The 26,669-nt window shown below is 42.0% G+C and overlaps 1 protein-coding gene across 3 annotated transcripts in view; it reads right to left on the reverse strand.

The window, feature by feature from the left end:
- Positions 1–3,913: 3,913 nt before the first annotated feature.
- Positions 3,914–26,669, reverse strand: part of LOC122666177 (acyl-CoA thioesterase 2) — a 67,526-nt gene continuing 44,770 nt past the window's right edge. For 2 of the 3 annotated variants that reach the window (XM_043862317.1, XM_043862315.1), the window contains 4 exons: positions 17,283–17,384; positions 4,585–4,633; positions 4,410–4,478; positions 3,914–4,297 (listed from right to left, as the gene is read on the reverse strand). In XM_043862317.1, coding sequence (XP_043718252.1) covers positions 4,220–4,297; positions 4,410–4,478; positions 4,585–4,633; positions 17,283–17,384 — 298 coding nt within the window. In that variant the 3' untranslated portion in view covers positions 3,914–4,219. The remainder of the gene's footprint in view (positions 4,298–4,409; positions 4,479–4,584; positions 4,634–17,282; positions 17,385–26,669) is intronic. The other variant, XM_043862316.1, reaches the window with a different exon arrangement.

Below are 26,669 nucleotides of genomic sequence, written 5' to 3' on the forward strand. Positions count from 1 at the left end.
AAAGATCCCCCTCTCCAAAAACAAAAAAAGAAGCCCAAATTGTTACAAAAAAAGCAAACAAAAACTCTTGCCCAATAAAATATTCTTTTGTCCAAATAAGGGAAAAAAGATCCCTGATTCATCGCACTCTCTACACCCTCTTACAAGGCACCATGAAATGGTGCTTTTGTCCCTCGGTGGATATCGAGGCACGCTCTTCCGTTGGCCCTTGCATTGGTGTAGAGTGAGGATGTCAATTAGTACGGTACCCCATATCGACATATACTAATTCGTTACAGATATCTCATATTGATAGTTTGATACCGTACTGACTTGATTCGATATTATTCGATACGATATCAATATGGAATGGTGTATTTTCAATATTATGAATATTTGATATCATACCGAATATCGACTCCGTATAGTATCTCATACCAATTTATCAATACCATTTTGAATTTATTCGGTTCAATTTGGTATAGATAATTAGATATAGAAGCAATTTCAGTACTCATAACATAGTGACACCCTTAGTGTGGAGACCATGTGATCAAGTAGAGACCTCTTGCATATATGACTAAATGTCATTAAATAAAATAAATTTAAGGAACTTCAAACAAATGTTTGGCAATAGTTTTCATGCAAGACCTGCATTGAATACAGTTGGATGGACATTTACCAAAGAACCCCCGCCCAATATAAGATAGACTTGATGGGGGAATCTTCCATGCACGAGTCCTACTCCCCTAATGTTTTAACCATTTTCTAAGTTATAATGTTTTGTGTTGGGCTGAAATTTGACTGATAAGAACATAGTTTTAAAACTAAGTATTGGATCCGGAAAGGCCCAATCCAAATCGGAATCAATCGTCACAAATCCAAGATTTTGATCGAGTCACATATGTATCTCTTGGGGCTCAGATCTTGGTCGTTTGGATCGCCTGGATCGGCTGATCCAACCCATGTCCTATCGCCGGCAAGAGGTGTCAAATGTTGGGCCGCACCAATAGGCCTGACCAATTAAAGGCCGACACTCGATCGACCGATTAGTGGACAACCTGATGCTGGGCCTAGCTCGATTGTGACCGGTTGATAACAGTGTCTGTAGTCTGACTGAGACTGACCGGCACCGTTACCTGACAATTAACCAGCCGTTTATTGCCCGATTGGCTTGTTTAAACACAATTAGCTGGATTATAGTCTGATTAGCCGGTCATAGCTTGATTATAGACTAGTGGTAATCGACCAATTAAATCTTTATTGCCTTAAATTGGTGGGAGCCGATTAGACCTAACCATGCCCAACCACTTGACACCCCTACTCAGTATTTGCCTTCAGAACTTAAAAAGTCTCAAACTAGAAGGAGACGGTCAGCAAGTTGTTTTCTCACTCTCTCACTCGTTTTGACTCCAAAACATCTCAAACTCTATGGTTCAGGTCGTTTGGATCTACCAATGTCTTACAAAAATTGGGATTGAAAAACTTGTTTTCTAGGAAATCCAAGCGATATCTACCCAAAGTATTCAAGGAGTTCATAGGTATAAAAGGTTCAAAGATGAGAAAAATCAAATTTGCCACCAGGATTAGATCGGGACCATGGATCACTGCGATCCCAAATTTTGTCCTTGTCTCCTTGAAAAGAAGGCAGCAGAATCCTTTATTCTGTAGGCACACTCAAACACTTCCAAGTTTGTCACATTTCAAATTCTCTTTTTTGTGCCCTAGTTATCGAGGGCTCATAAGACACTAGGAGGGCGCCCAAGAGGGAGAGGGTTGGGGTGGGATGGGACTGGGGGGGGGGGGGGGAGGGAGGATGAGCTGGAGGGGGTGCATGCCATGCACCAATGCAAATGAGAGGACTTGATCAAGTGACCAAAGCCCCCGAGCATGCTTCGACAAAACATACCAAAACCGGCCGACCAAATCTGAAATCTCATCACATTTCAATGGGACCTTCTCATGACAATGTTGTTACAAACAAGGTTTCCTTATCACATATTCACATGTATTGTGTTTCCTGTACCTTATAATAGCTTTTCAAGCCCAGTTAAGTTGATCCAACTTATTTGCGTGTCAATATAATCTTTTTAAGGGCCGAGTTTCCCATCTACTTTCATCGTGAGTCATTATGGTAAGGATTCGGCTCCTCTCCTTGGAGAGCGTCGCCCAATGAGTGCCCCAATGAGGCAGTCAAAGGCTGGGCTGTGCCACACACATCCCAATGATTGACTGGGCAAGCACAGAGATGTGTGCAGCACAACCCAGCCTTTGGATGCCTCATTGGGCGATGCCCTCCAAGGAGAGGAGCCCAATACATACGATAATGGGATAGACATTATTATGAGGGGAGATAATTTCGACCTTCATCTAGTAGTGGTGGGGGGAGTAACAATAACCCTGGATGGGTGGGTGAATCATTTTCCATGGGAAGGAAAACTTTCCTGTATTTCCAATATTATTTGAAAAAGTAAAATTTGTCTGGAACTATTTTAGTTTGAACTCTAAAGAGTATGAACTGTTGAAAAAATACATAAGATAAAAAAATTTCACACATGATGGGTGGAATGGTTGAGATTGTCTACCAAAATGTTCATGTGATCCATCCAATGAATCCCTATTAATCCAAACGTTAATAGACACTGTGATGTTTGACTTCCATTCTGTTTATAACCTAACCTCTTCTCATAATGAGAATGTACATAACCCTACTCCGGTCTGGTCCGGTATGAAATGAACTTATAATCATGAAATCGACTCGATCATCAGATTATAAGTTCATAACCCCAGCCCATTCCCATTTTGGGTGGAACAGAACATTAAAATTGGCAATAAAATGGGTTCAGAATCTTCAGAGTTCAGACCAATAAAATCAGGATATTACTTTGTCCTGAGATCTTGTTCATCTTTTACTATCTGTAATTCAAACACAGAGTTCACAGTTTTGAATAGGAAATCATTTTAGTTGTTTGAAAGGCCACTTATGCCAAAACTGTAGGGATCCAAAACAGTCAGGTCTGGAACGGAGAATGCTACACTTGGTTCCAAACCTGATTACTCAATGCGTGACAAAAGCCTATCTGCTTCATAAACCATAATTTGACAGTTAATTCGATTTTTAATAGGGGTGGCTACAAGATGCATCGAAAAGGTTGGATTCAGCCATTCAGGCATAATTTACCAGATGTCACATGTTAAAAGGATTGAGATAGATTAATTCAGAAGGTCCCACAAAATTAGCATGATCAAAGATAAATGAGATATGGAAAAGAAAAACCTCAGGCAGAGTTGCCTTCTTCTGTTGGGTGGACTGATCATCTAATGTCAAGGGTTATTATCTAAGCCAACAGATGGATCCTGTGTATATCTGAGGTTGAGCCAATCAGTTACTACTACACTGTCAAGTGAACTTTGTTCAATGGGGCTTTAACAGAGGAAATTAGGGTTTACATGGCATCATATCTACTCTCATTCAAGGAACTGCTGGCAGGCTGGAAATGTGTGAGTTTGAAACAGAAAGATCTCATCATCTCACATCAAATCTCGAGATTAGTTGGATGAGATTATAAGTCTGTCTTCTTTTTGGGTATACACTCAGAGCTACATAGCCACTACTAGTTCTTCTTGACCTGTCACAGACTATGTTTTGATACCATAAGAGCACCTCACCCCTGCCCAGGTCCCCAATTATGTTTACTTAATATTTTCTCAATGTTCAATAAATACAATAAAACAGAAATATATATGATAGTGAGTAGAGACTTAAGATTGAAGAACAAAAAAACACATCGAGTAGGTGAATTTTAAACAGAGAGCATCCAGGTTGTGCACATCAAACTTAATTCCTTAACTACAAATTAATTATGGGCATCTGATATCCAATTGGAGAGCACCAGGATAAACAAATCAGACCTGAATCATAAACAGGGCTTAAGACTCAGCCCAGAACTGGTTCAATTATTAGACGGGTATCCAAAATTGGACTTATCTAGGCACAGTCGGGTCTGTAACAGGGACCCATGGACACCCCCACCCCCACTCCCACTCCCAAAACAAAAATGTTTACAGTGACAAAATCAAGATGAAATGAGATCACAGTTTTCAGAAATAAATAGTATGATCTATTCTCAATAATAATTGGAATAAAATCTGACGATAAAATTATGACTCTTTGAAATGCAAAGGACCAAGTCCATGGTGGTACTTTCTGGGCGATTCAATCCTCACGTATTAACCGATCTTATAGCTTTGCTTTTGGAACTGAATTTGCTGGTTTGGCCTTCCTAATTAGACCCTCTTGAGTCAGCGAAACAAGCAGCTGCAAAATCAACATTGAAAACTTCAACTAACATTACAAAACCCCATGTGCAAGAGGAGAAAGTAAAAGGAACATAGCATTGCAAAGTAGAAAAGACAAGTAAATTAGTTACCTCCCCCTTCCTGTTGAATATGCGGCCTGAACAGAAACCACGGGCATTACCCGAGGTAGGGCTATCAATCTGTAAACCATTTTATCCATTAGAGTCATAGTGACCATGAGGAGGACACCATAAAAAAAGAAAATTTTCTGGAACAGAAAACAAGCAATTTTTTTCTGATACTTGCCACGTATAATAGCCATTCATCGGCTTTAAAAGGCCTGTGAAACCACATCCTGGAAAGGAAAAGAAATAAATAAGTATTCAAAGAAATGCATGCCACCTAAAAGATAATTATAATACCAGATGGCACTTCGGATTCTCTAAGGAAAAGAAACTAATAAGAAAAACCAGTAATTCAGGATTCATGTGACATTCTCAGTTTATTTTTGCAGTATACAAAATCGCATTTCTAATAAAAACTAAAATCTGTAAACCTTAATAAACGTAGAACCATCTATTATTAGAAATGGAATCTGAAATACAAATTTTGGAGTCAAACTATAAATTGAGTGATGTGGAACCAGGCCATTGAAGGATTTAAAACATGTTTACTGTTGGATTATTTTCATGTCCATACATGGGGATAGTTGTACTTTTCCATGGGGTCAAACATTATCAGTTTGGTCTTTCTTTTTAAGGATTATTTAACTTACTATGTAGCATAAATTCATTTCCCAAACCCTTTTCCCTCCATCCCTTCCTTGAAGCAAGGACCTAGAAATCTGAAACCCAAGGCTGTCTTAAATGGTAGAGAGCATAACAGTATCACTCCTATCATGGGAATCCAAAACAATCCCCAAAGGCCTATAAAAGAGGTGCATATGCTGTGAATTCAAAGATGTAACTGTTTACGTGGCATTATGATAGAGTGGACCCTACCCGGGAGTTGGATTTCGGTGAGAATCATCCACAAGGGTCAAAGAGCTTCAAGGGAAATGGGTAATTTGGGATAGTTAACATTACTAACTGCTAGAATTAATTATTTCGTCTTTAATTTCTTTTCAGAGCTAGTGCTGGAACTGTAAATTGTGACAATTACTTGGCTTTAAGGAAGGTTCATTAATTATTTTCTTGTCCCTCATTATTTGTTAGTATAGTTGTTTGGGCTTATTTTGGGTCTACTGAGTCATGTAGGTTAGGTAACATCACATTTTCAGCTCATTTATAATCAAGTATATTGGTCTTCTTAATTGAATCCAAGTAGGAGTGCACCCAAGCTGATTTTTAAAGTTGGTAAAGTCTTGGAAAATCTTTGTTGCATATGCTTGGAACTGTGATGCATCTAAACCTAGGAGTGATTCATTGACCCATCTGCCATACTATGTTTTCCCTCTTCTTCTTTTTACCATAATTCTCTGTTTTTCATTAAACCTACAACCAAACTCGAGGCCAACATTAAATGATTAAATCCCCTTGCCTAACCTTATTTTAAGCCCCTTTGAATTTTCTGTTAACAAAACACAATTGGACTGAATTACTTGAATGATCAATGAGATCAGTCAAGCTCTCTATTTATAATAATAATGAAAGAGATTACAAAGGGAAACACTATTCACGATACTGTTCACATGAACAGTGTCACAGCCCTAATTACAATTCTACCCTTGTTCAAAAGTACATAAATAAAGCATAAATAAAATACCAAAAAAGATTCTGGTATACATTATTCAACGCTCCCCCTCAAGTTGGAGCAAATATGTCAATCATGCCCAACTTGACTAGATTAGGATGGAACAAATTTCCAGACAATCCCTTGATGAAAATATCAGCAAGCTGATCTACAGACTTCACAAAGGGAACACAAATCAGCCCTTCTTCCAATTTTTCCTTGATAAAATGTCTATCCACTTTAACATGCTTGGTGCAATCATGCTGTACAGGGTTATGTGCAATGCTAATTGCAGCCTTATTGTCACAGTACAACAACATAGGAAGATGAATAGGAACACCAAGATCTTGTAGCAAACCTTTCAGCCAAAGTAACTCACAAATGCCTTGTGCCATAGCACAAAATTCTGCTTCAACAGTAAAACGAGCCACCACATTCTATTTCTTGCCACGCCAAGTGACAAGGTTGCCACCTACAAAAGAACAATACCCAGAGATAGACTTGCGATCTGTAGAACCAACCCAATCAGCATCAGTGTACGCCTCTATCCGTACGTGACCATGAGGAGACAGGAGAATGCCTTTTTCCAGGAGTTGACTTCAAGTAGTGAAGGATACAAAGAACAGCCTCCATATGAGAAGAGTGGGGATCATGCATAAACTGACTCACAGTACTCACAACAACAACAATGTCAGGACGTGTGTGTGAGAGATAAATCAACTTCCCCACTAGTCTTTGGTACCGGCCTTTATCAACAGGTTCACCCTCCTTTTCTTTGAGACGAACATTAGCATCCATAGGAGTATCTGAAGGGTGACATCCTAACAAACCAATTTCAGCTAATAAATCTAGGACATACTTCCTTTGGGAGAGAAAAATGCCCTTAGAAGATCTGGCAACTTCATTCCCTTAGAAGATCTAGCAACTTCAATCCCAAGAAAGTACCGTAGCTTTCCTAGATCTTTAATCTCAAACTCCTGCCCAAGAAATGTCTTCAAACGGCTGATCTCATCACCATCATTACCAGTAACCACAATGTCATCAATGTAGACTAAGAATAGTGAGTTTTTCACCAACCCTCTTTATAAAGAGAGTGTGATCAGCATCACTCTGCTTGTAGCCCACAAAAACCATGGCCTTGTGAAACCGGCCAAACCATGCTCTAGGTGACTGCTTCAGCCCATAAAATGCACGCTTCAATTTACACACTTTGCCTTGGTTTTTGTCACAAGAGAACCCTGGTGGAATGTCCATATACACCTCCTCATCCAGTTCTCCATTTAAGAAAGCATTCTTCACATCCAACTGCTATAAATCCCATCCAAGATTGACTGCACAAGATAGCAAAACTCGAACAGTATTCAACTTTGCACAGGGGCAAAGGTCTCCTAGTAATCAATCCCATATGTCTGAGTGAACCCCTTTGCCACGAGTCGTGCCTTATATCTATCCACAATGCCATCCACCTTCTGTTTCACTACAAACACGCACTTACATCCAATAGTCCTTTTCCCTGGTGGAAGAACCACAAGCTCCCATGTGTCATTTTTTTCCAGGGCTTCCATTTCTTCCATCATTGCTGCCGTCCACTTTCCATCTGATAGAGCTTTCTGCCTATTGTTAGGAATACGAACAGAAGAAAGAGAAGAAACAAAAGCACGAAAAGATGGAGAAAGAGAGTCATAGGAAACAACATGGGATATAGGGTGCTTAGTGCAAGCCCTGACACCTTTGCGAATGGCAATAGGAAGATCAAGAGAAGAAGTATTACCGGGTGGAGAAGCAGGTTTTGGATCCAGGTTCGGAAACTGAATGGGTATTGGTGCTGTAGTGGATTGAAGCTGCTAATGTTTTCTTGCATAAGTCTGCACATTAGAATCATTAATCCTCCTCTGAAATTCACTAATGGTTTTCTGGACTGGAGTTGTCTCCCCCTGAATAGGAATGTCAACATTATCTGTGATGGTCTGCCCCTGTATAGGAACCTCTCCCCCGAAGGTAGAGGGAGGATTAGGAGTAGGAGGGACAGGAATAGACTCATTGTGAACATATGGAAGGGGAGGTTCTATGGTCAGCACATCTTCACTAACACTCTCCCCCTGAAGAGGTGGGGACGAATAGTAGGAGAGTCTCATGAAAGACAACATTCATACTCACCATGGTACGTCAGGCAGGAGAGTATTAGCATTTGAACCCCTTTTGGGTGGCAAAGTAACCCAAGAAAATGCAGCGGAGACTGCGGGGTTCAAGTTTACCAGGGGATTTAGTATCCCTAGCATAACAAACACAGCCAAAAACCCTAGGGGGAACAATAAAACAAGAAGAGCCGTGTAGAAGCTCGATAAGGGACTTGGAACCAAGTACCCGAGAGGGCAGCCTATTAATTAAATAGGCTGCAGTAAGGACAACATTCCCCCAATAGAAGGAGGGAACAGTTCGAGCAAACATAAGTGCTCTGGCCACCTCCAAGAGATGGCGATTTTTCCTCTCAGCCACACCAATCTGGGCTGGAGTATCAACACAACTGGTCTGATGTAAAATGCTATGAGCAGCCAGGTATATTTGGAACTGACCTCCCATATACTCTGTCCCATTGTCACTTCTCAAGACTTAGAGAGTAGCATCAAATTAGGTCTGAACCATTTTGTGAAAGTATTGAAAACAGGAAAAAACTTCAGCTTTTGTGTGTATCATATAGACCCAAGTGAACCTAGAATAACAATCTATGAAAGTGACAAACCATCAATGACCAGAAATAGAAACCTTACAACTAAGACCCCACACATCAGTATGAACCAAATTGAATAGGGAAGAACATCTTTTATTAGAAATAAGATAATTTGAATGTGTCTGTTTGGCCAAGACATAAGCCTCACAAAAAAACTCTTCCTTATTAAAATTCTTAACTAAGGATGGAAATAAATGAGATAAAGTTCTTAAGGTGGGTGTCCTAATCTAGAATGCCATTGGTGTAACTCAAAGGAGAATGAAGATGGCTGACATAATGAAGAAGGTAACGCTCTTGAAAGAGGAAGTCCATCATCAAGCAGGTACAATCCACCGGGCACACTACCCGATCAAATCGTCTTCCCTGAGTCCAATTCCTGAAAAACACAATGATTTGTAAAAAAAGTTACTTTGCAATTCAGATGTTTGGTAATACTACTAATAGAGAGAAGATTAGTAGTGAATTTAGAAATATGCAAAACAAAAGACAAGGTAAGGGAAGGGGAGCAGCTGATGGATCCTTTCCCGGATACTGATGAGAGGGATCCATCAACCACTTTGACTTTATCCTTGCCTGAAGTAGGAGAATAGGTATGGAAAAGGTTAAATGAACCTATCATGTGATCAGTAGCACTGGAGTCTATAATCCATAGAGTGGAGACAACCGATGCACAATGACCAACAAAAAAGATACCTGAACGGGCAAAGTGAGAACCTGATGGAGTAGAGTAACTGGCAGGAGCAGATGTAGTAGAGGCAGTGGAAGTCTGTAACATATGCCAGAAAGCTTGTAATTCTTCCTGGGAGAGGCCACCTTCAGTAGTGGGGGTTGTAGCTGCACTTTCAATGTGATTAGCCTTGTTTCTAGTTTTACCACGACCATGTTTGGCCTCAAAATCAGCAGGCTTCCCATGTAATTTCCAGCAAGTAGCCTTAGTGTGATATGGTTTGTTGAAATGTTCACACTTGACAGGCTCCTTTGCTGAAACAGCCGAAGCATTACCCTCTGATGGAGGAATAGGAGTAGAACCAGCAGCCTGTAAGGTTGATCTTTCAACCGTAGGGGTGAGTAACATTGCAGCCCTACGAGTTTCCTCAGTGTGAACAAAAGCAAAGGCCTGCTCCAAGGTTGGAAAAGGTACCCGACCAAGAACTTGAACCCAAATTGGATCATATTCAGCATTAAGTCCAGCCAAAAAATCATAGGTACGAATCTGGTCCACATATTTGCGATAGGCAGCAATGTCCGCAGCAGTAGAGAGCTGAAACCGAGAGTAGTGATCCAATTGTTGCCATAGACTCTTGAGGGCAGCATAGTACTTAGAGACAGACAATTCTTTCTGTGTAGTGGCTACAACAATGTATATCAACACACAACACCCCCCGGTGCACATGCAGGCCTACACACATGGGGGCACAACAACACATGACACAAACCCCTCGCAATTAACAGGGATCGAACACAACACCCGACCTCCGGATTCTGATACTGTTAACAGAATAGGATTAGAGAATGAATGCTTGGATAATTTAGTCATCCCAAGCACATCTTTATTTATAATCATAATGAAGAATGAAACAATTGTACATTAGCAATGTGGGACTAAACCACATGTACGAAATAAATAAAATAACAAAGAAAGAGGACCAGAATACCCCCACGGTATTCTGGCCATATAGCTAACACTCCCCCTCAAGTTGGTGCATATATATCATGCATGCCCAACTTGACTCGGATAGGATGAAACTGACTTGCTACTCGGCCCCTTAGTGAACACATCAGCCGGTTGATCAGTGGACTTCACAAAGGGAACACAAATGAGACCGGCTTCAAGCTTCTCCTTGATGAAATGACGGTCAACCTCCACGTGTTTAATACGATCATGCTGGACAGGGTTATGAGCAATGCTAATGGTGGCTTTATTGTCACAATAAAGCATCATAGGAAGATAGACAACAACACCAATATCCTGTAATAATCCTCTAAGCCACAGAAGTTCACAAATTCCTTGTGCCATTGTGCGGAACTCGGCTTCAGCACTAGACTTTGCCACAACATTCTGCTTTTTGCTACGCCATGTGACAAGGTTCCCACCCACAAAGGAACAGTAGCCAGAGATAGATTTCCTGTCAGGAGAACCAGCCCAATCGGCATCAGTATAGGCTTTAATCTTCAAGTGACCATTGGGAGATAGAAGGATTCCCTTTCCCGGAGCAGACTTCAAATACCTCAAAATACGACGGACTGCATCCATATGAGAGGAATAGGGATCATGCATGAACTGACTCACCAAACTTACAACAACTTCAATGTCAGGGCGTGTGTGAGAAAGGTAGATTAGTTTGCCCACTAATCGCTGATAAGCACCCTTGTCAACAGGCTCACCCTCTTTCTCCCTAAGTTTTGTAGTAGCTTCCATAGGAGTATCTGAAGGATGATAGCCAAGTAGCCCTGTCTCAGTCAATAGATCAAGGACATATTTTCTTTGAGAAAGAAAGATGCCCTTTGAAGATCGAGCAACTTCTATCCCTAGAAAATATTTTAGGGGACCAAGATCTTTGACCTCAAACTCACGGCCAAGAAGAATTTTCAAATCCCTGATTGCAGCATCATCATTACCCGTGACCACAATATCATCCGAGATAGACTATGAGAAGAGTAACCTTGTTACCAAGCCGTCCCGATAAACAAAGTGTGATCGGCATTGCTCGCTTGTAACCTGCTGAAATCATAGCCTTATGAAATCTGCCAAACCAGGCCCTAGGTGACTGCTTCAAACCATAAAGGGCACGCTTCAATTTACAAACCCTGCCCTTAGTCCTGTCATCAGAAAAACCTGGTGGAATGTCCGTATATACCTCCTCCTCAAGCTCTCCATGGAGGAAGGCATTTTTGACATCTAACTGCTGAAGATCCCACCCAAGATTCGCAGCACAAGATAATAACACCCTGACGGTGTTGAGCTTTGCCACTGGTGCAAAGGTCTCCTGATAGTCAACTCCATAAGTCTGAGTGAACCCCTTTGCAACCAGACGTGCCTTATACCTATCCACCGAGCTATCAGCTTTTTGTTTAACCACGAAGACCCATCTACATCCCACTGGTTTTTTCCCTGGAGGAAGAGCCACAAGATCCCACGTATTATTTTTGTGTAGTGCTCTCATTTCTTCCAACATTGCTACCTTCCACTTTCCATCTGTAGATGCTTCCTGCCAATTTCTAGGAATCGAGATAGAGGAAAGAGAAGATACAAATGCACGAAAAGAGGGAGAAAGAGAGTTATAAGAAACAAAATGAGATATGGGATGTAAAGGCAAGTCCTAGTACCTTTGCGAAGTGCGATAAGTAGGTCGGAAGGAGATGGATTACCAGGAGATGTAGGATCGTATCCGGAGCCGGCAATTGGATGGGTACTGGTGCTACAGTGGGATGCAATTGCCCTCGGTGGATCTGCCCTTGTATAGGTGATCATGTTGGAGTTGTCAATTCTCTTGAAATTCACCAATAGTTCTCGGGTGAGTCGCTCCCCGAATAAGAATATTAACAACACTATTTTCTATGGTCTCCCCCGTAAAGGATTCCCATTAGGTGAGGGAGGAACAGCCGAGAGGTTGTTGGCGTCTCCAAAGTAGGATGGGCAGCATCCAAAGTTGGATGGGAAGCATCCAAAAAGTGGGCAGCAGCCATGGGTGGTAAAGGGGTTGGACAGCAGCCGAGGGTGGTAAAGATGGTGGCAGCAGCCAGAGGCACCTCAAGTAAAGGAATTTCGAAAGCCACATCTTCACCAAGACTCTCCCCACGAAGAGGTGGGAAGAATAATAAGAAATGGACTCATGGAAAATAACATCCATACTAACCAAGGTACGGCGGGAAGGGGGATGGTAGCATTTATAGCCTTTCTGGGTTGGAGAATAACCCAAGAAAATACAATGGAGCCCCCGAGGTTCAAGTTTTCCTGGAGATTTGGTATCTCTAGCATAACACACACAACCAAACACCTTGGGAGGCACAATAAAGGAGGAATTACCAATCAAAATATCAGAGGGGCTACAAGAGTTAAGTACCCTAGAGGGCAGCCTATTGATGAGATAGGCCGCCGTAAGAACCGCATCCCCCCAATGTTGAGACGGGACATTTTTCGCAAACATCAAAGCTCTGGCCAGTTCTAACAAGTGGCGGTTTTTCCTTTCTGCCACACCATTCTGGGCAGGGGTATCAACACAATTAGTTTGATGAATGATTCCATGGTCAGCCAAATATTTTTGAAATTGTGATTCTTTATACTCTGTCCCATTATCACTTCTCAATATTTTGAGAGTAGCCTGGAACTGAGTTTGGGCCATTTTATGAAAGTGCTGAAAACATGAAAAAACCTGATTTTTGTGTGCAAAAGATACACCCATGTGTGCCTAGAATGACAATCAATGAAAGAGACAAACCACCGATGACCAGAAATAGAGGGTTTACGATTAGGGCCCTAAACATCAGAGTGCACTAACTGAAAGCAAGAAGAACTCCTTTTATTTAAAATAGGATAATGTGAACGTGTCTGTTTGGCCAGAACACACGCCTCACAAAAAAAGTCATCCTTAGTACGAAGGGTGACCAAACTAGGAAATAAATGTGCTAAAATTCCTAAAGGGGGGTGACCTAACCTAGAGTGCTACTGGTAGAATTCAGAAGAGATCATGGAGTTCTGGTGTAGTAGAGAAGGCAATGGTGGTGGAGAGAAGTGACCATCATCAAGCAGGTACAGCCCACCGTGTACTTTACCCAATCCAATCGTCCTCCCAGAGTCCAGATCCTGAAATACACAATGAGAAGGAAAGAAAGTGACTTTGCAGTTAAGATCACGAGTAATACTACTAATGGAAAAAAGGTTAGTAGTAAAATTAGGAATATGCAAAACAGAAGTTAATGGAAGAGAGGAAGTGCAGTTGATGATTCCTTTTCCAGATATAGAAGAAAGGGAACCATCAGCTACCTTGACCTTGTCTTTCCCAGAAGTGGGAGAATATCTATGAAACAAACCAGAGGAACCGGTCATATGATCTGTAGCCACTAGAATCATGATCCCGAGGATGTGAAGCTACGAAGCACAATGACCCCCAAATGGAATACGGCCAAGGCAAAGTGGGAGCACTGAAGTAGCGTAAGAATTGGCGATGGCGATGTAGTAGAGGTAGCGGCCCGTGGAAGACCTCGGCATACGAAGGAGTGCTGTAGATCATCCTGGGATAGACCAGGAGTCGATGCGAGGGGCATGATAATGATCCTCGATTTGATGGGCCTTGGTCTTAGTCTTTGTCTTGGTCTTGGCAACCCTTTTAGCTTAAAGTCACGGTTTCCCATGAAGTTTCAGCGACTTCTCCTTGGTGTGGTAAGATTTGTGATAGTACTCACAAACAACAGACCCAGTAGTAGAATCACCAAGAGAAGCAGTGCCACTAGGTGTAGGAGTGGTAGGGGCAGTAGCCTGGAGTGCCGATCTGCCAGTAATAGGAGGGTGCAACATGGCAGCCCTACGGTTTTCTTCGGAGGAGACCAGGGCATAGGACTGTTCAAGTGTGGGAAATGGCTTATGACCCAACACCTGAACCTGAATCTGATCATACTCGACATTCAAACACGCAAAAATCATAGACTCGATCTTGTCCATATGTTGTTTGTAAGAAGTAATATCGGCATGTACTTGGGCGAAAGTTAGAAAAGTGGTCGATTCTTGCCAAAGGCTACGCAAAGTAGCATAGTACTTGAGACCGTCAACTCCCCCGAGTAGTGTGAAGGACCTTCTTCCGAGTTCATAAACCTGGGCATCATTGCCAAGTGTAGTAAGTTTCCTTGCAAGCAGCCCAAATTTCCGAGGTCGTGTCAAGGAGAAGAAAAATGTCTTGCAGATCGTAGTCATAGAACCAATTAGGTAGGCCATAAGAACTCCATTGTTGGCAAGCCACTTGTCTTGAGCAGCTCCAACCTCAGTGGGCATAACAGTAGTGCCCCTAATATGACCTGTAAGGCCACGACCAGCAATGGCAAAGGATGCAGACCTAGACCAAAGCAAATAATTACTGCCATCCAACTTGATTGGATTTGGAGAAAAAGTGTGATAATCAGCTTATGGTTCCATCACCAACAAGTAGCATCGAATCTACGAGTCACCCATGAAGACAGAGAGAAGCCCAAGTGCGAAGGGGCTGTTGTGAAGAAAAACCCAAGAAATCCTCCAAGTTAAGGGCTGAAAATTGGAGGAGAGCCTGCTGGTAGTGGTAGAACAATGGTCTCCAAAAATCAGCAACAGTAGCCAAGTAGATCCCTTAGATCGATTTTTTTAGGGTTTTGAAAAAAAACCCTGAAATTGATGAGATCGATATAGGGAAGAAGAAGAGCAAAAACTCAGCAGATGGAGCTGAAACTAGGATCGAGTGGTGCTCTAGCAATGCTGAATCACTCTGCCAAATATCAGCCGCAACAAGAACCTGCAAACCCTAGATCGATAGTGCTCAGGGTTTTGAAAAAAACCCTGATTTGGTGGAAGAATAATCGATCTAGGATGTCTTCAAACTTGGTGGAGATAGGAACTAATCCAGAATAGTAAATACTGCTGCAGTTCTTGAGTCTTCAATGATGTAGATTGCTTCCTTGGAAGGGAGTGAGAGCAGTCCACAAAAAAACAGAATCTTCAAATATCGCAGGCAGCAACTGGAGCTGAAATTGTCCCTATCGATCAAATAACTTGATCATAGAATGAGGTAATGGAGGGCAGCCACTGGATCTATTGATCACCTCATCAGTGCTGCCCTAATAGGGGTGAATGAAGAACAAGGGGAAAGGAGAAGAAAAAAACTTGCAAATGAGAGGGGAGGAGGCTGAAATCGAGAAAGGAAGAGAAGGGGGGGTCCCTAATTCGAATTCTGCTCTGATACCATGTTAACAGAATAGGATTAGAAAATGAATGCTTGGATAATTTAGTCATCCCAAGCACATCTTTATTTATAATCATAATGAAGAATGAAACAATTGTACATTAGCAATGTGGGACTAAACCACATGTACGAAATAAATAAAATAACAAAAGAAAGAGGACCAGAATACGCCCACGGTATTCTGGCCATATAGCTAACAGATACCATGTTACAACCACTTATCCCCAAAGCTCAAGCTGTTAGGTAAGGGATACAACAATGTATATCAACACACAACAAGAAGGTCCCTTGAGGGCAGTGAGAGATGGGCTATTTAACTGTCCAGAATGCTTGAGAATCTGAGATCCAGTGTAATGATTGACAGGTCTTGACTAGAGGCCAAGGGCTGTGAGAAAGCCAGCTCAACCAAGTATGGGTCAGACTAAAGGCTAGAATTCAAGGCTGAACCCCAGTTCCAGGCACAAGAATACTAGTACTATTCCTAGAACTACATGAGTTAAGTTTGCTCCCAATAAAGTGGGAACTCAAGACCCTTCGCCCCAAGATGCATTACAAGTCTGAGAGGTCAAAGGAAGTTTGAAATTTGAACTCTAGCAGAGTAGCAGCCTTCACAAACATGAGAAAGAGGGGGAACCTAAACCCCATGAACTCTTAAGTGGAGGTTGTCTTCGACCTCCACCCCAGGGCCCTGAGACCCAACCTGATGCCTAGACACAGATTCATGGTGAAACGGAGGGCTCTAAGAAAGGGTCATGCTGATTGCTATGGTGATGAACTCATCTCCTTGATGACACAACGAGCCCAAAAGACAAAACCTTTAACCTCGATTTTGATAGATGATGGAATCCCCGAATCCCCTTCCAGTTATCGAATGAGAGTAGGACCCTGGAAAAATCAATCACGTCCCACCTCAGATTCTTCTCATCATATTTAATAATGACACCAAAAGCCAAGAAAATAACCTCAAGAGTGGTGAAGCTCCACACCCGAAGCAGAATGCCAAGAAACTGTATCCATTTCATGCCTAAATTTCCTCCTTTTGTCATCAAAGCGAAGGGGTCCAAACAGCAAGCCAAAGCTCCGAAGTCCAAACCATTAGTCCTCCAGTGGACCCAAAAAAAAAAAAAAAAAAAGGCTTTCAAAGCATCAGGCTCAGAAGGAAAAATAGTTGGGAATGATCCAGCTCCTAATGATCGAAGTATCGAACTTCGAGCAGGATAGGGAAACTCATTTTCTGAAACTCTAGCAGAAATCTCCAAAAGCTCTACATCATGTTATACAAAACAGCCCACAAGGGATCGCCTAAGGAAGGATTCACATTCCTTAACCCCTTCTGGATGACCTTCACAACAGGCTCCCCCGCCACGTTATAAGTGATTACTCAACCATCTTTGTTAACGAGAACATAAAATGCAATTGACCAAACAAAGGCCATCTTCCAAAACCCTCTGCTGGAGGAATTTCCTTTCAGGTCTAGATCTATAATACGGTAATATTTGAGGTCAAATAATTACAGTCAAATATAGTTAACCAAATCCTTACAGCAAGATAAGTTTTTCCTATATGTTTGATTGCATGTGAAACTGAATTGTATTATTTAAAGGAAGGATGTGAAAACTTACGAATGATCCAAGCTAAGAGACGACAACTTCAAACCTCTTTTACGGTGAGGATTGAGGCTTACGCTAAGAAGTATAAGATCTGAAACATATGCCACTACGCATCTGCAACACAACCATTTCCACATCAAAATTTGTGTATGGTGAAATAATTAAGTAGAGGGTTGCAACCCAACATATCACAATGAGTTCACCTATTAAGGGTGGCAATAAAAATAATACGATTTTTTCTATATCTTTTCTCTTTTTCTTTTTTCTTTTGTGCAAATTCTAAATTCTTATTGACATCTATGTTACTGGCAGGAATTATAGTTGACTTTCTATGTTATTGGCAGGAATTATAGTTGACTTTCTATGTTATTGGCAGGAACTATAGTTGACTTTCTATGTTGTTGGCAGGAATTATAGTTGTAACTTTCTATGCTATTGGCAGGAATTGTAGTCGTAACTTTCATTTTCACTGCTGTTAGATTTGGCACATTAGTTTACCTTATCAGAAAACTCTTAAACAGACATACAACTCAACTCAACCTTATCCCAACTAAATGGGGTCGGCTACATGGATGTTTGTTTCTCCATTCAAAACCATAACCTGTTACTAGTCCTAACCTATGCATGTCTTTCCTCACCACTTCTCCTAGAGTCATTGTAGGACTACCCATGGCTCATTTACCTCCTTTGATCTGAATCAAATCACCCCCTGTACTGGAGCATTCAAAAACCTCCTTTGCACATGCATATGCTACCTCGAATGACTTTCTCGCAACATAACATGTGTCAGAGCTACTCCTAAATTAGCTCTAATTAGTTCATTCCTTATTTTATATTTTTAGTTTTACCATTCATCCATCTCAACATCTTCATTTCAGGTACACTATGTTTGTATGTTGTTTCTTCACTGCCCAACACTCAGCTCCAAAAATCATTGCTGGTCGCTTAACTGAGCCTATAAAATTTTCCTTCAAGTTTAAAGAAATATGTCGATTACACAACACTCCAGATGCATCCCTCCACTTCGTCTATCCTATTATAATTCTTTGTGCAACATTATCCTTTATTTCTTCTTCTTTATTTATGAGTGAACCTAGGTACCTAAAATTTTCACTTTTTGGTATCTCCCATCATCAATTTTCACCACCTCACTTTCAATCCTATTGTTACCAAAGTTACTTAAAACCTCTGGACTCCAAGGTTGATCTCCATAATTCCAACTTTGTATTTACCTCTGGCTTTTGTTTCATCCACCGAAACAATATCATCAACAAAAAACATACACCAAGGGATCTGATCTTGAATGTATCCAGTCAGCTCGTCTATCATAAGCTCAAACAAATATGAGTTTAAAGCTGATACTTGATATATAAAATTGTAATTGGGAATTCACTACCCAGCTCCCCCTTCCCCACAGTTCTTACACCAGTCTCTACACCATTATACATATCTTTAACTATGTCCACATATTTACTCAAAACACTTACCAAATTAACTCTTTAGGGACTTGATGCAGTACTGAGTACTCATCATCGCAGGAGGACCAAGAAAGCTGATGCTTAGCGTGGCCCAGCTTGATTTAAGGCTCGGGTTCACTTTATTTCTGGTTTTAAGTTGTTTCTTTATGTTTTCTTTGTTTTGAGTTAGACCCAGCTGAACCGGTGATTTATTTGGTCCTATTTAAGTTAGATATTTTATTTCTTGTTTTAAGTGCTTTAAGTTGGATGCACATCCTTCTTTAAAGGCTACTTAGCTAATTGGACTTTAAGAAGGAATGGAGATTTGTAATAGGAATCAGTTAGGGGTTTTCCTAACCAGATTCAAACTCTATCTTTGATTGCTTTTATAAATGAAGACCAAGGGGCTTCCTAGCACATGATTTGACTGTTTTAAAAGCTGCTGTTCTGCTCTTGCGTAGAGAGGCTCTTCATTGTGGAACCAAGGTGTTATTGGTGTGTGATCCAGCCAACACCTTGCGGCGTGAAGCCTGAGTGCCATTGCTCTTACTACTTCCATCGATTAAGGTATTGTTCTGTTGTTTACTGATCTGTAATTCTGCCCATTACTGTTTCTGCAATATCTCAATCCTATCATCACTAGGATTGTGGTTTTGGCTGAGTTCTTTAATGTTGATTTCAATTCTGATTACAAAAGTCTTCAATTGAATTTATGCTCTATCATATTCTACTTTCAATTTCGGATTCTATTGACTTCTTGATGAAGTCCTACCTCAAGTAGGATTACCATTAAAGGCCTGAATCTGGAAATCGATTTAATCTATTTGCTGGTCTGTTTGATCTGAGATCCACAATACAAACTGATGTTCTGATGTGTTATATGAATCTGCCATCTTCTCTTTGGTCTGAGTTCTATATTGACAGATTTGACCTTGTCCTAGTAGTACTAGGAATCCTTGATAAAATCAGATCCATCCATTTGATCAAACTGAACTTTTCAACAATATTAGTAACCCTTCAAACTTGTAGCCTAAACCGACCATCTGATTCTGTTACATGTGTTTTCTCCCAAATTTGGTCGCGTTTGTCTCTATGTTTTTCAATTCTGTTTTGGTACTGTTTTAATTCTTTAAATTAGTAGGAGAGTCCCTAGAGATTTAATCCGGAATGTTCTTGCGAACAGAGGGGTGTCGAGTAAATATATAATGTAATTAAAGATATGTATAAGGGTGTGGTGACCAGTGTGAGATCTGTGGGAGGCCAGGATGGAATTCCCAATTACGGTTGGGTTACATCAAGGATCAGCCCTAAGCCTTTATTTTTTTTTGGGTGAATAAAAAATATTGTTAACAAAACAGGAATTTCGTGAATGGCTTGAATGACCAATGAGATCAGTCAAGCTCTCTATTTATAATAATAATAATAAAAGAGATTACAAAGGGAAACACTGTTCACGATACTGTTCACGTGAACAGTGTCACAACCCAAATTACAATTCTACCCTTGTTCAAAAGTACATAAATAAAGCATAAATAAAATACCAAAAATACCCTTATAATATCGGGTAACACATCTCAACACCCCGCCTCAAGTTGGGGCATAGATATCACACATGCCCAACTTGACTAGACTAGGATAAAACAACTTCCCACTCAACCCTTTGGTGAAGACATCAGCCAGTTGATCTCCAGACTTCACAAAAGGGATACAAATCTGCCCACTCTCTAACTTCTCCTTGATGAAGTGTCTGTCAATCTCCACATGTTTGGTACAGTCATGCTGCACTGGATTGTGGGCAATGCTAATTGCTGCTTTGTTGTCACAGTACAACATCATTGGAAGATGAACAGAACCACGGATATCAAGGAGTAAACTCTGAAGCCACAGTAACTCACATATGCCCTGGGCCATAGCACGGAATTCAGCTTCAGCACTAGATCTTGCCACAACATTTTGCTTTTTACTCCGCCATGTGACCAGATTTCCTCCAACAAAAGTACAATAGCCGGAAGTAGATTTCCTATCAGGGTTACCACCCCAGTCAGCATCTGTGTAAGCCTCAATGCGAAGATGGCCATGAGGAGACAAAAGGATCCCCTTTCCTGGAGCTGACTTCAAGTAATGGAGAATATGAAGAACAGCAGCCATGTGAGTGGAATAAGGATCATGCATGAACTGGCTCACAAGACTCACAGCAATGGCAATATCTGGTCTGGTGTGGGAGAGATAAATCAGCTTGCCCACCAATCGTTGATATCTGCCCTTATCAACAGGTTCACCATCCTTCTCTTGCAGACGGGTAGTAGCTTCCAAGGGAGTGTCACAAGAATGACAACCAAGCAAACCAGTCTCTGATAGTAAATCTAGAACATACTTTCTCTGGGAGAGAAAGATGTCTTTTGGAGAACGGGCAACTTCAATCCCAAGAAAATATCTTACCTATCCTATATCTATTATGTCAAATTCCCGTCCCAAGAAAGCCTTCAGGTGAGAAACTTCATCTGTATCATTACCAGTCACAACTATGTCATCAACATAAACTATGAGAAGAGTGACCTTTTCTCCCTTTCGCTTGATGAACAAAGTGTGATCAGCATTACTCTGTTTGTATCCACAGGAGACCATGGCTTTATGAAACCTACCAAACCATGCCCGTGGAGATTGCTTCAACCCATAGAGTGCCCTTTTAAGCCTACAAACTTTCCCATGGGTCTTGTCAGAGGAAGAACCCGGAGGAACATCCATATAAACCTCCTCTTCCAACTCCCCATGAAGAAATGCATTTTTTACATCCAACTGCTGTAGGTCCCAGCAAAAGTTGACAACACAAGACAGTAAGACCCGGATAGTGTTCAACTTCGCAACAAGGGAAAATGTCTCCTGGTAGTCGATCTCATAAGGCTGAGTGAAGCCTCTGGCCACAAGCCTGGCTTTATATCTATCCACTGTTCCATCTGGCTTCTGCTCGACAACAAATACCCATTTGCACCCGACTGGTTTCTTACCCGAAGGAAGAACAACTAGCTCCCATGTCTCATTTTTAAGTAAGGCCGTCATTTCTTCCATCATGGCTGCTTTCCACTTTGGATCTGCAATCGCCTCCTACCATTTCTGAGGAATAGAAACAGAGGAAAGAGAAGAAACAAATGCACGATGGGAAGGAGATAAAGCGTCATAGGAAACAACATTGGAGATGGGGTGTTGGGTGCATGACCTAACGCCTTTACGAACAGCGATAGGTAAGTCAAGGGAAGGATCCTTACCACATGATGTAGAATCTAGACGATTGTGGAGGTGGTCTGGTGGTGGTGGTAGTCTCAACTTGTCCTGTGCGCTCCTGGGTATATACCTTATCAACAGGGATTTGACTGACTGGTCTACGCTCCCCCTGAATAGGAGCTGAAGTTACAGAGGGCTCCCCCTAAATAGAAGCCGGAAGAATAGCAGACACATCTTCAAAACCCTGATCCTGCTCCCCCTGAAGAGGTGTCTGGGAATAATATGACAAGGACTCAAGGAAGACAATATCCATGGAGACAAAAGTACGACGAGAAGGTGGATGGTAACACTTGTATCCTTTCTGGGTCGCAGAATAGCCCAAAAAAATACACCGAATGCTCTGCGGATCAAATTTCCCATGAGGATGATGATTGCGGACATAGCAAACACAACCAAAAACTTTGGGGGAAACCACAAAGGAGGAGGAACCCTGGAGGAGATCAACGGGGGAACGACCATCAAGGACACGGGTAGGCACACGATTGATGAGATAAGCAGCGGTAAGAATGGCATCACCCCAGTAGTGAGAAGGGACCCGCCGTGCAAACATAATGGCCCGGGCTACCTCAAGGAGATGTCTATTTTTCCTTTCAAGAACTCATTCTCGGGGCGGTATGTCAACACACGGTGTCCGATGGATAATACCATGCGCAGCCAAATAAAGTTGGAACCGACCCTCCATGTACTCTCTGCCATTATCACTGCGTAAAATGCGCAAGGTGGCATTAAATGGTCCGAACCATACGATGAAATAATCGAAAACAGCGGAAGACCTCACTTTTATGGCTCATCATGTACACCCCAGTGCACGAGTATAACAATCAATAAACTAGACAAACCATCGATGACCGTAAAGGGAAGTACAACGGCGGGCCCCACACATCAGAATGAACCAAAGCAAAAGGAGACTCACTTCTTTTATTTAATGAAGAATAATTGGAACGAGTCTGTTTGGCCAAAACACAAGCCTCACATAAAAACTCATTCCTATTACAATGCTTAATCAAGTGTGGAAACAAAAGAGACAAAGTACTAAGGGATGGATGACCAAGTCGACAGTGCCAGAGATGAAGGTCAAGGGACGAGGTGGACTGTAAATGAGGAGCTGTAGAGGAAGCCGAATGCAAAGTAGAAGGCTGACCCGGGTTAAGTAAGTAGAGACCACCCTGCATCTTACCACCCCCAATCGTGCGCCCCGTCTCCAGATCCTGTATGACACAACGAGAAGGGAAAAAAGTCAGTTCGCAGTTCAGATCTCCAGTTAGACTACTAATAGATAGAAGGTTGGTAGAAAAGGACGGAACATGCAAACAGATTTTAATGAAAGGGTAGGTGAGCAGCGTATGGAACCCTTCCCATTAATAGGAGAAAGGGAACCATTAGCTACTCGAACACCTGTCTTTGCCGGAAGATGGAGAATAAAGATGAAATACATGGGAGGAGCGGTCATGTGGTCGTGGCACTGGAATCTATAATCCAAGGACTGGATACAGCCGATGCACACGACTCATCGATCGGAGTACCGAGGCAAAATTAGAACCGGGAGGGGCAGCAGTGCGAGATGCCGCAGGAGGCATGAAGAGGCCTGTAGCATGCGACGGAAAGCTAGGAGCTCATCCTGAGTAAGCCCAATGTCAGATGAAGGGGCAGCAGCAGCAGTAGTAGGAGAATCAGCCATATGAGCCTTGGGCTTAAACTTCCCACGGGCTTTCTTTTCCTCAAAATCAGCAGGCTTCCCATGGAGCTTCCAGCATTGAGCCTTAGTATGATAGAGCCTGTTGCAGTGTTCACACTTGACAGGACCTTTAGGGACAGCAGTACTACCATCAGTAGTGGTAAGAGAAGGAGTACTAGAAGCAACTTGCAAGGCGGATCGATCAACAGTAGAGGAATACAGCATAACAGCCCGACGAGATTCCTCATTATGAACCAAGGCAAAGGCTGCGGTAGGGATGGAAAAGGGGACTGCCCATGTACTTGCACCCGAATAGGATCAAACTCCATATTTAGTCCAGCCAAAAAATCATAGACACGTATTTTGTCAACGTGTTTGCGATAGGCAGCCGATCGCAGCTGAGAGAGGGCGATAGTCGGAGTAATGATCCAATTGCTGCCACATGTTCTTGAGGGCAACATAGTATTTGGAGACAAAGAGCTCCTGTTGGGTAGTGGCATTAGCCTTCTTTCTAATCTCATAGACCTGTGCATCATTCCCCGTACGACCATAAGTCTCTTTGGCACCATTCCAGATAGTATGGGTTGTGTCCAGTAGAAGAAAATTGTTTGAGATATCCCCTTGCATAGAATGGATCAAGTAGGACATCACCATCGCATCATTAGATAACCACTTGTTGAGCTGAGACCCCTCTTCCACTGGTTTAGTTGTTGTCCCAAGAAGATGGCCAGTGAAGCCACGGCAAGCTACTGTCAAATAGGTAGACCGAAACCACTTCAGGTAGTTAGAGCCATCAAGTTTGATTGGGGCAGCAAGGGGAAGAAAATCAGTCCGGGGCTGGCCATCAATGCCAGAAGAGGCCGAAGAAGAAGAATCTGAACCAGTCATTGCAGCAGGTAACCAATCTTCAATGAAGCAGCAAACAGCCAAAAAATATCCAAAAAAAAATTTCTAGAATCGACCCCCAATAGAAGAGGGTTGTATTGGAGCAAAAAATCTCAAATATGTAGGCTGGGAATGATGTCGAATGAAGGCAGCAAGGGTGCCAATCAGATGCAGCAGGAACCAGTAGCCCAACCCCAAGATCGATTAATGTCAGGGTTTTGAAAAAAACCCTGAGAAGAGAGATCGACAAAGGGCTGGGGTCTTCAACCAATCTGATGAAGTGAATAGGGGCTGAGAACAATATCAAATAAAGATCCCACAATAGAAGATGCAGCCGAAACAGATGTAGAGGCCTGATCTCCAAAAAAAAAAGGAATCTTCAAATCGCAGACAGTTCTTCAGCTCTACTCGATCCAAAAAAGAGGCATAAAAAAGGAGGTATGTTGGGGCAGCAGCTAGATCATTACGATCACCTCAGTAGTGCTGCCCTGATGGGAGAAGAAAAACCAAAAGAAAGGAAGAAAGAAGAAGGGAAGAAGCTCGATGGAGGGAAGGAGAAAAAAATCGAAGGGAGGGAGGTGGGTTTTGAAAACCTAGATCAGAATGTATTTGGCTCTGATGCCACGTTAACAAAACAGGAATTTCGTGAATGGCTTGAATGATCAATGAGATCAGTCAAGCTCTCTATTTATAATAATAATAATAAAAGAGATTACAAAGGGAAACACTGTTCACGACACTGTTCACATAAACAGTGTCACATCCCAAATTACAATTCTACCCTTGTTCAAAAGTACATAATTAAAGCATAAATAAAATACCAAAAATACCCTTATAATATCAGGTAACACATCTCAACAACATATCATTACCAAAAGAGAAAAAGATACAGAGAGCCCCGAAGGGAGAAGGAAAGAGAGAAAAAAAGAGAAACAGCCAGCCAAAGCAAAGGCTAAGGGGTTGTAGCAACAAAAGAAACATTAGAGAGACCCCAGGAATCAACAATGAGCCTGTTCCTTGGGGAGTCTTTACAAAAGGACGGGGGAGCAAGCGATAACTTTGCTTTAATTTCAAAAGAAATGGAATCCCAAATCATACGGTAAGATCGAGAATTGGAGGTCCATTTCTTGATATTGCGCTCCATCCAAATATGATTAAGGGCTGCACAGAAAGCCATCTTGCCGACAGAGTCACAAATAGAGGAACCGGCATATGTCATATCAATCCAGATCCACTCTCTAGAGAAAGGCATAATTCTTCTTTGGGCAGGCCAGCATTTGTTGAGAATGCCCTTCCAAATGGCAGCGGACGTAGGGCATTCAAAGAAGCGATGATTCCAACAGAGGTAGCAAGCAGAAGGAACAGAGATCTGACGGCTGCGAAGAAAATCCTGTGTTGGGAGACACTTAGTGAAGACTCGCCAAGCTGTGAAGCAGTGCCGAGGAATGTGATGCTTGAACCAACTTAGCTTCGCCAAGGAACCATAGAGCCATTTGTTCGAATGAGATTCCAAGCTACTTTGGGGGAGAAGGAACTATAGTTGAAAGGCGACCAAGTAACAAGATCTCCTCTAGGCACAGGCCTTCTAGGAATGGAGGGGAGATCATTCCAAACAAGGTTTAGAGATGTGGAGGAGAGAGGAGGGGCCCAACCATTGTGATCCAGGATATCAGCAACCAAGGATAGTCTATGAAGGCCAGAGGCATAAATAGCCCTGGGGGTAACCAAGGGAAGCAGAATTCCTTTTGGATGCCAGTGGTCCAACTAAAGATAAGAGGAGAGCCCATCACCAATCTGAGTACGAATAGCCTGAAGAATAAGGTGTCGGCTAGCAAGAATTTTGCGCCAAACCCAAGAGGCATCAAAAGTGACTGAGGCAGCCCAAATAGAATCATGCCGGAGAAGACCTGAATATATCCAATCAGCCCAGATGCTTTTCTTCTTAGAGACAATCTTCCAGATAAGCTTGATAATACCAGCAGAGTTCACATCTTTGATTCTTCTGATGCCTAACCCACCTTCCATCTTGGGGAGACACACTGCAGCCCAACTAAGCGGGTGGAGAAATCTGGAGGATTCATCGCCCTTCCAAAGGAAAGAGGC

The sequence above is a fragment of the Telopea speciosissima genome, chromosome 6, assembly GCF_018873765.1.
Source record: "Telopea speciosissima isolate NSW1024214 ecotype Mountain lineage chromosome 6, Tspe_v1, whole genome shotgun sequence".
NCBI classification, from domain to species: domain Eukaryota; kingdom Viridiplantae; phylum Streptophyta; class Magnoliopsida; order Proteales; family Proteaceae; genus Telopea; species Telopea speciosissima.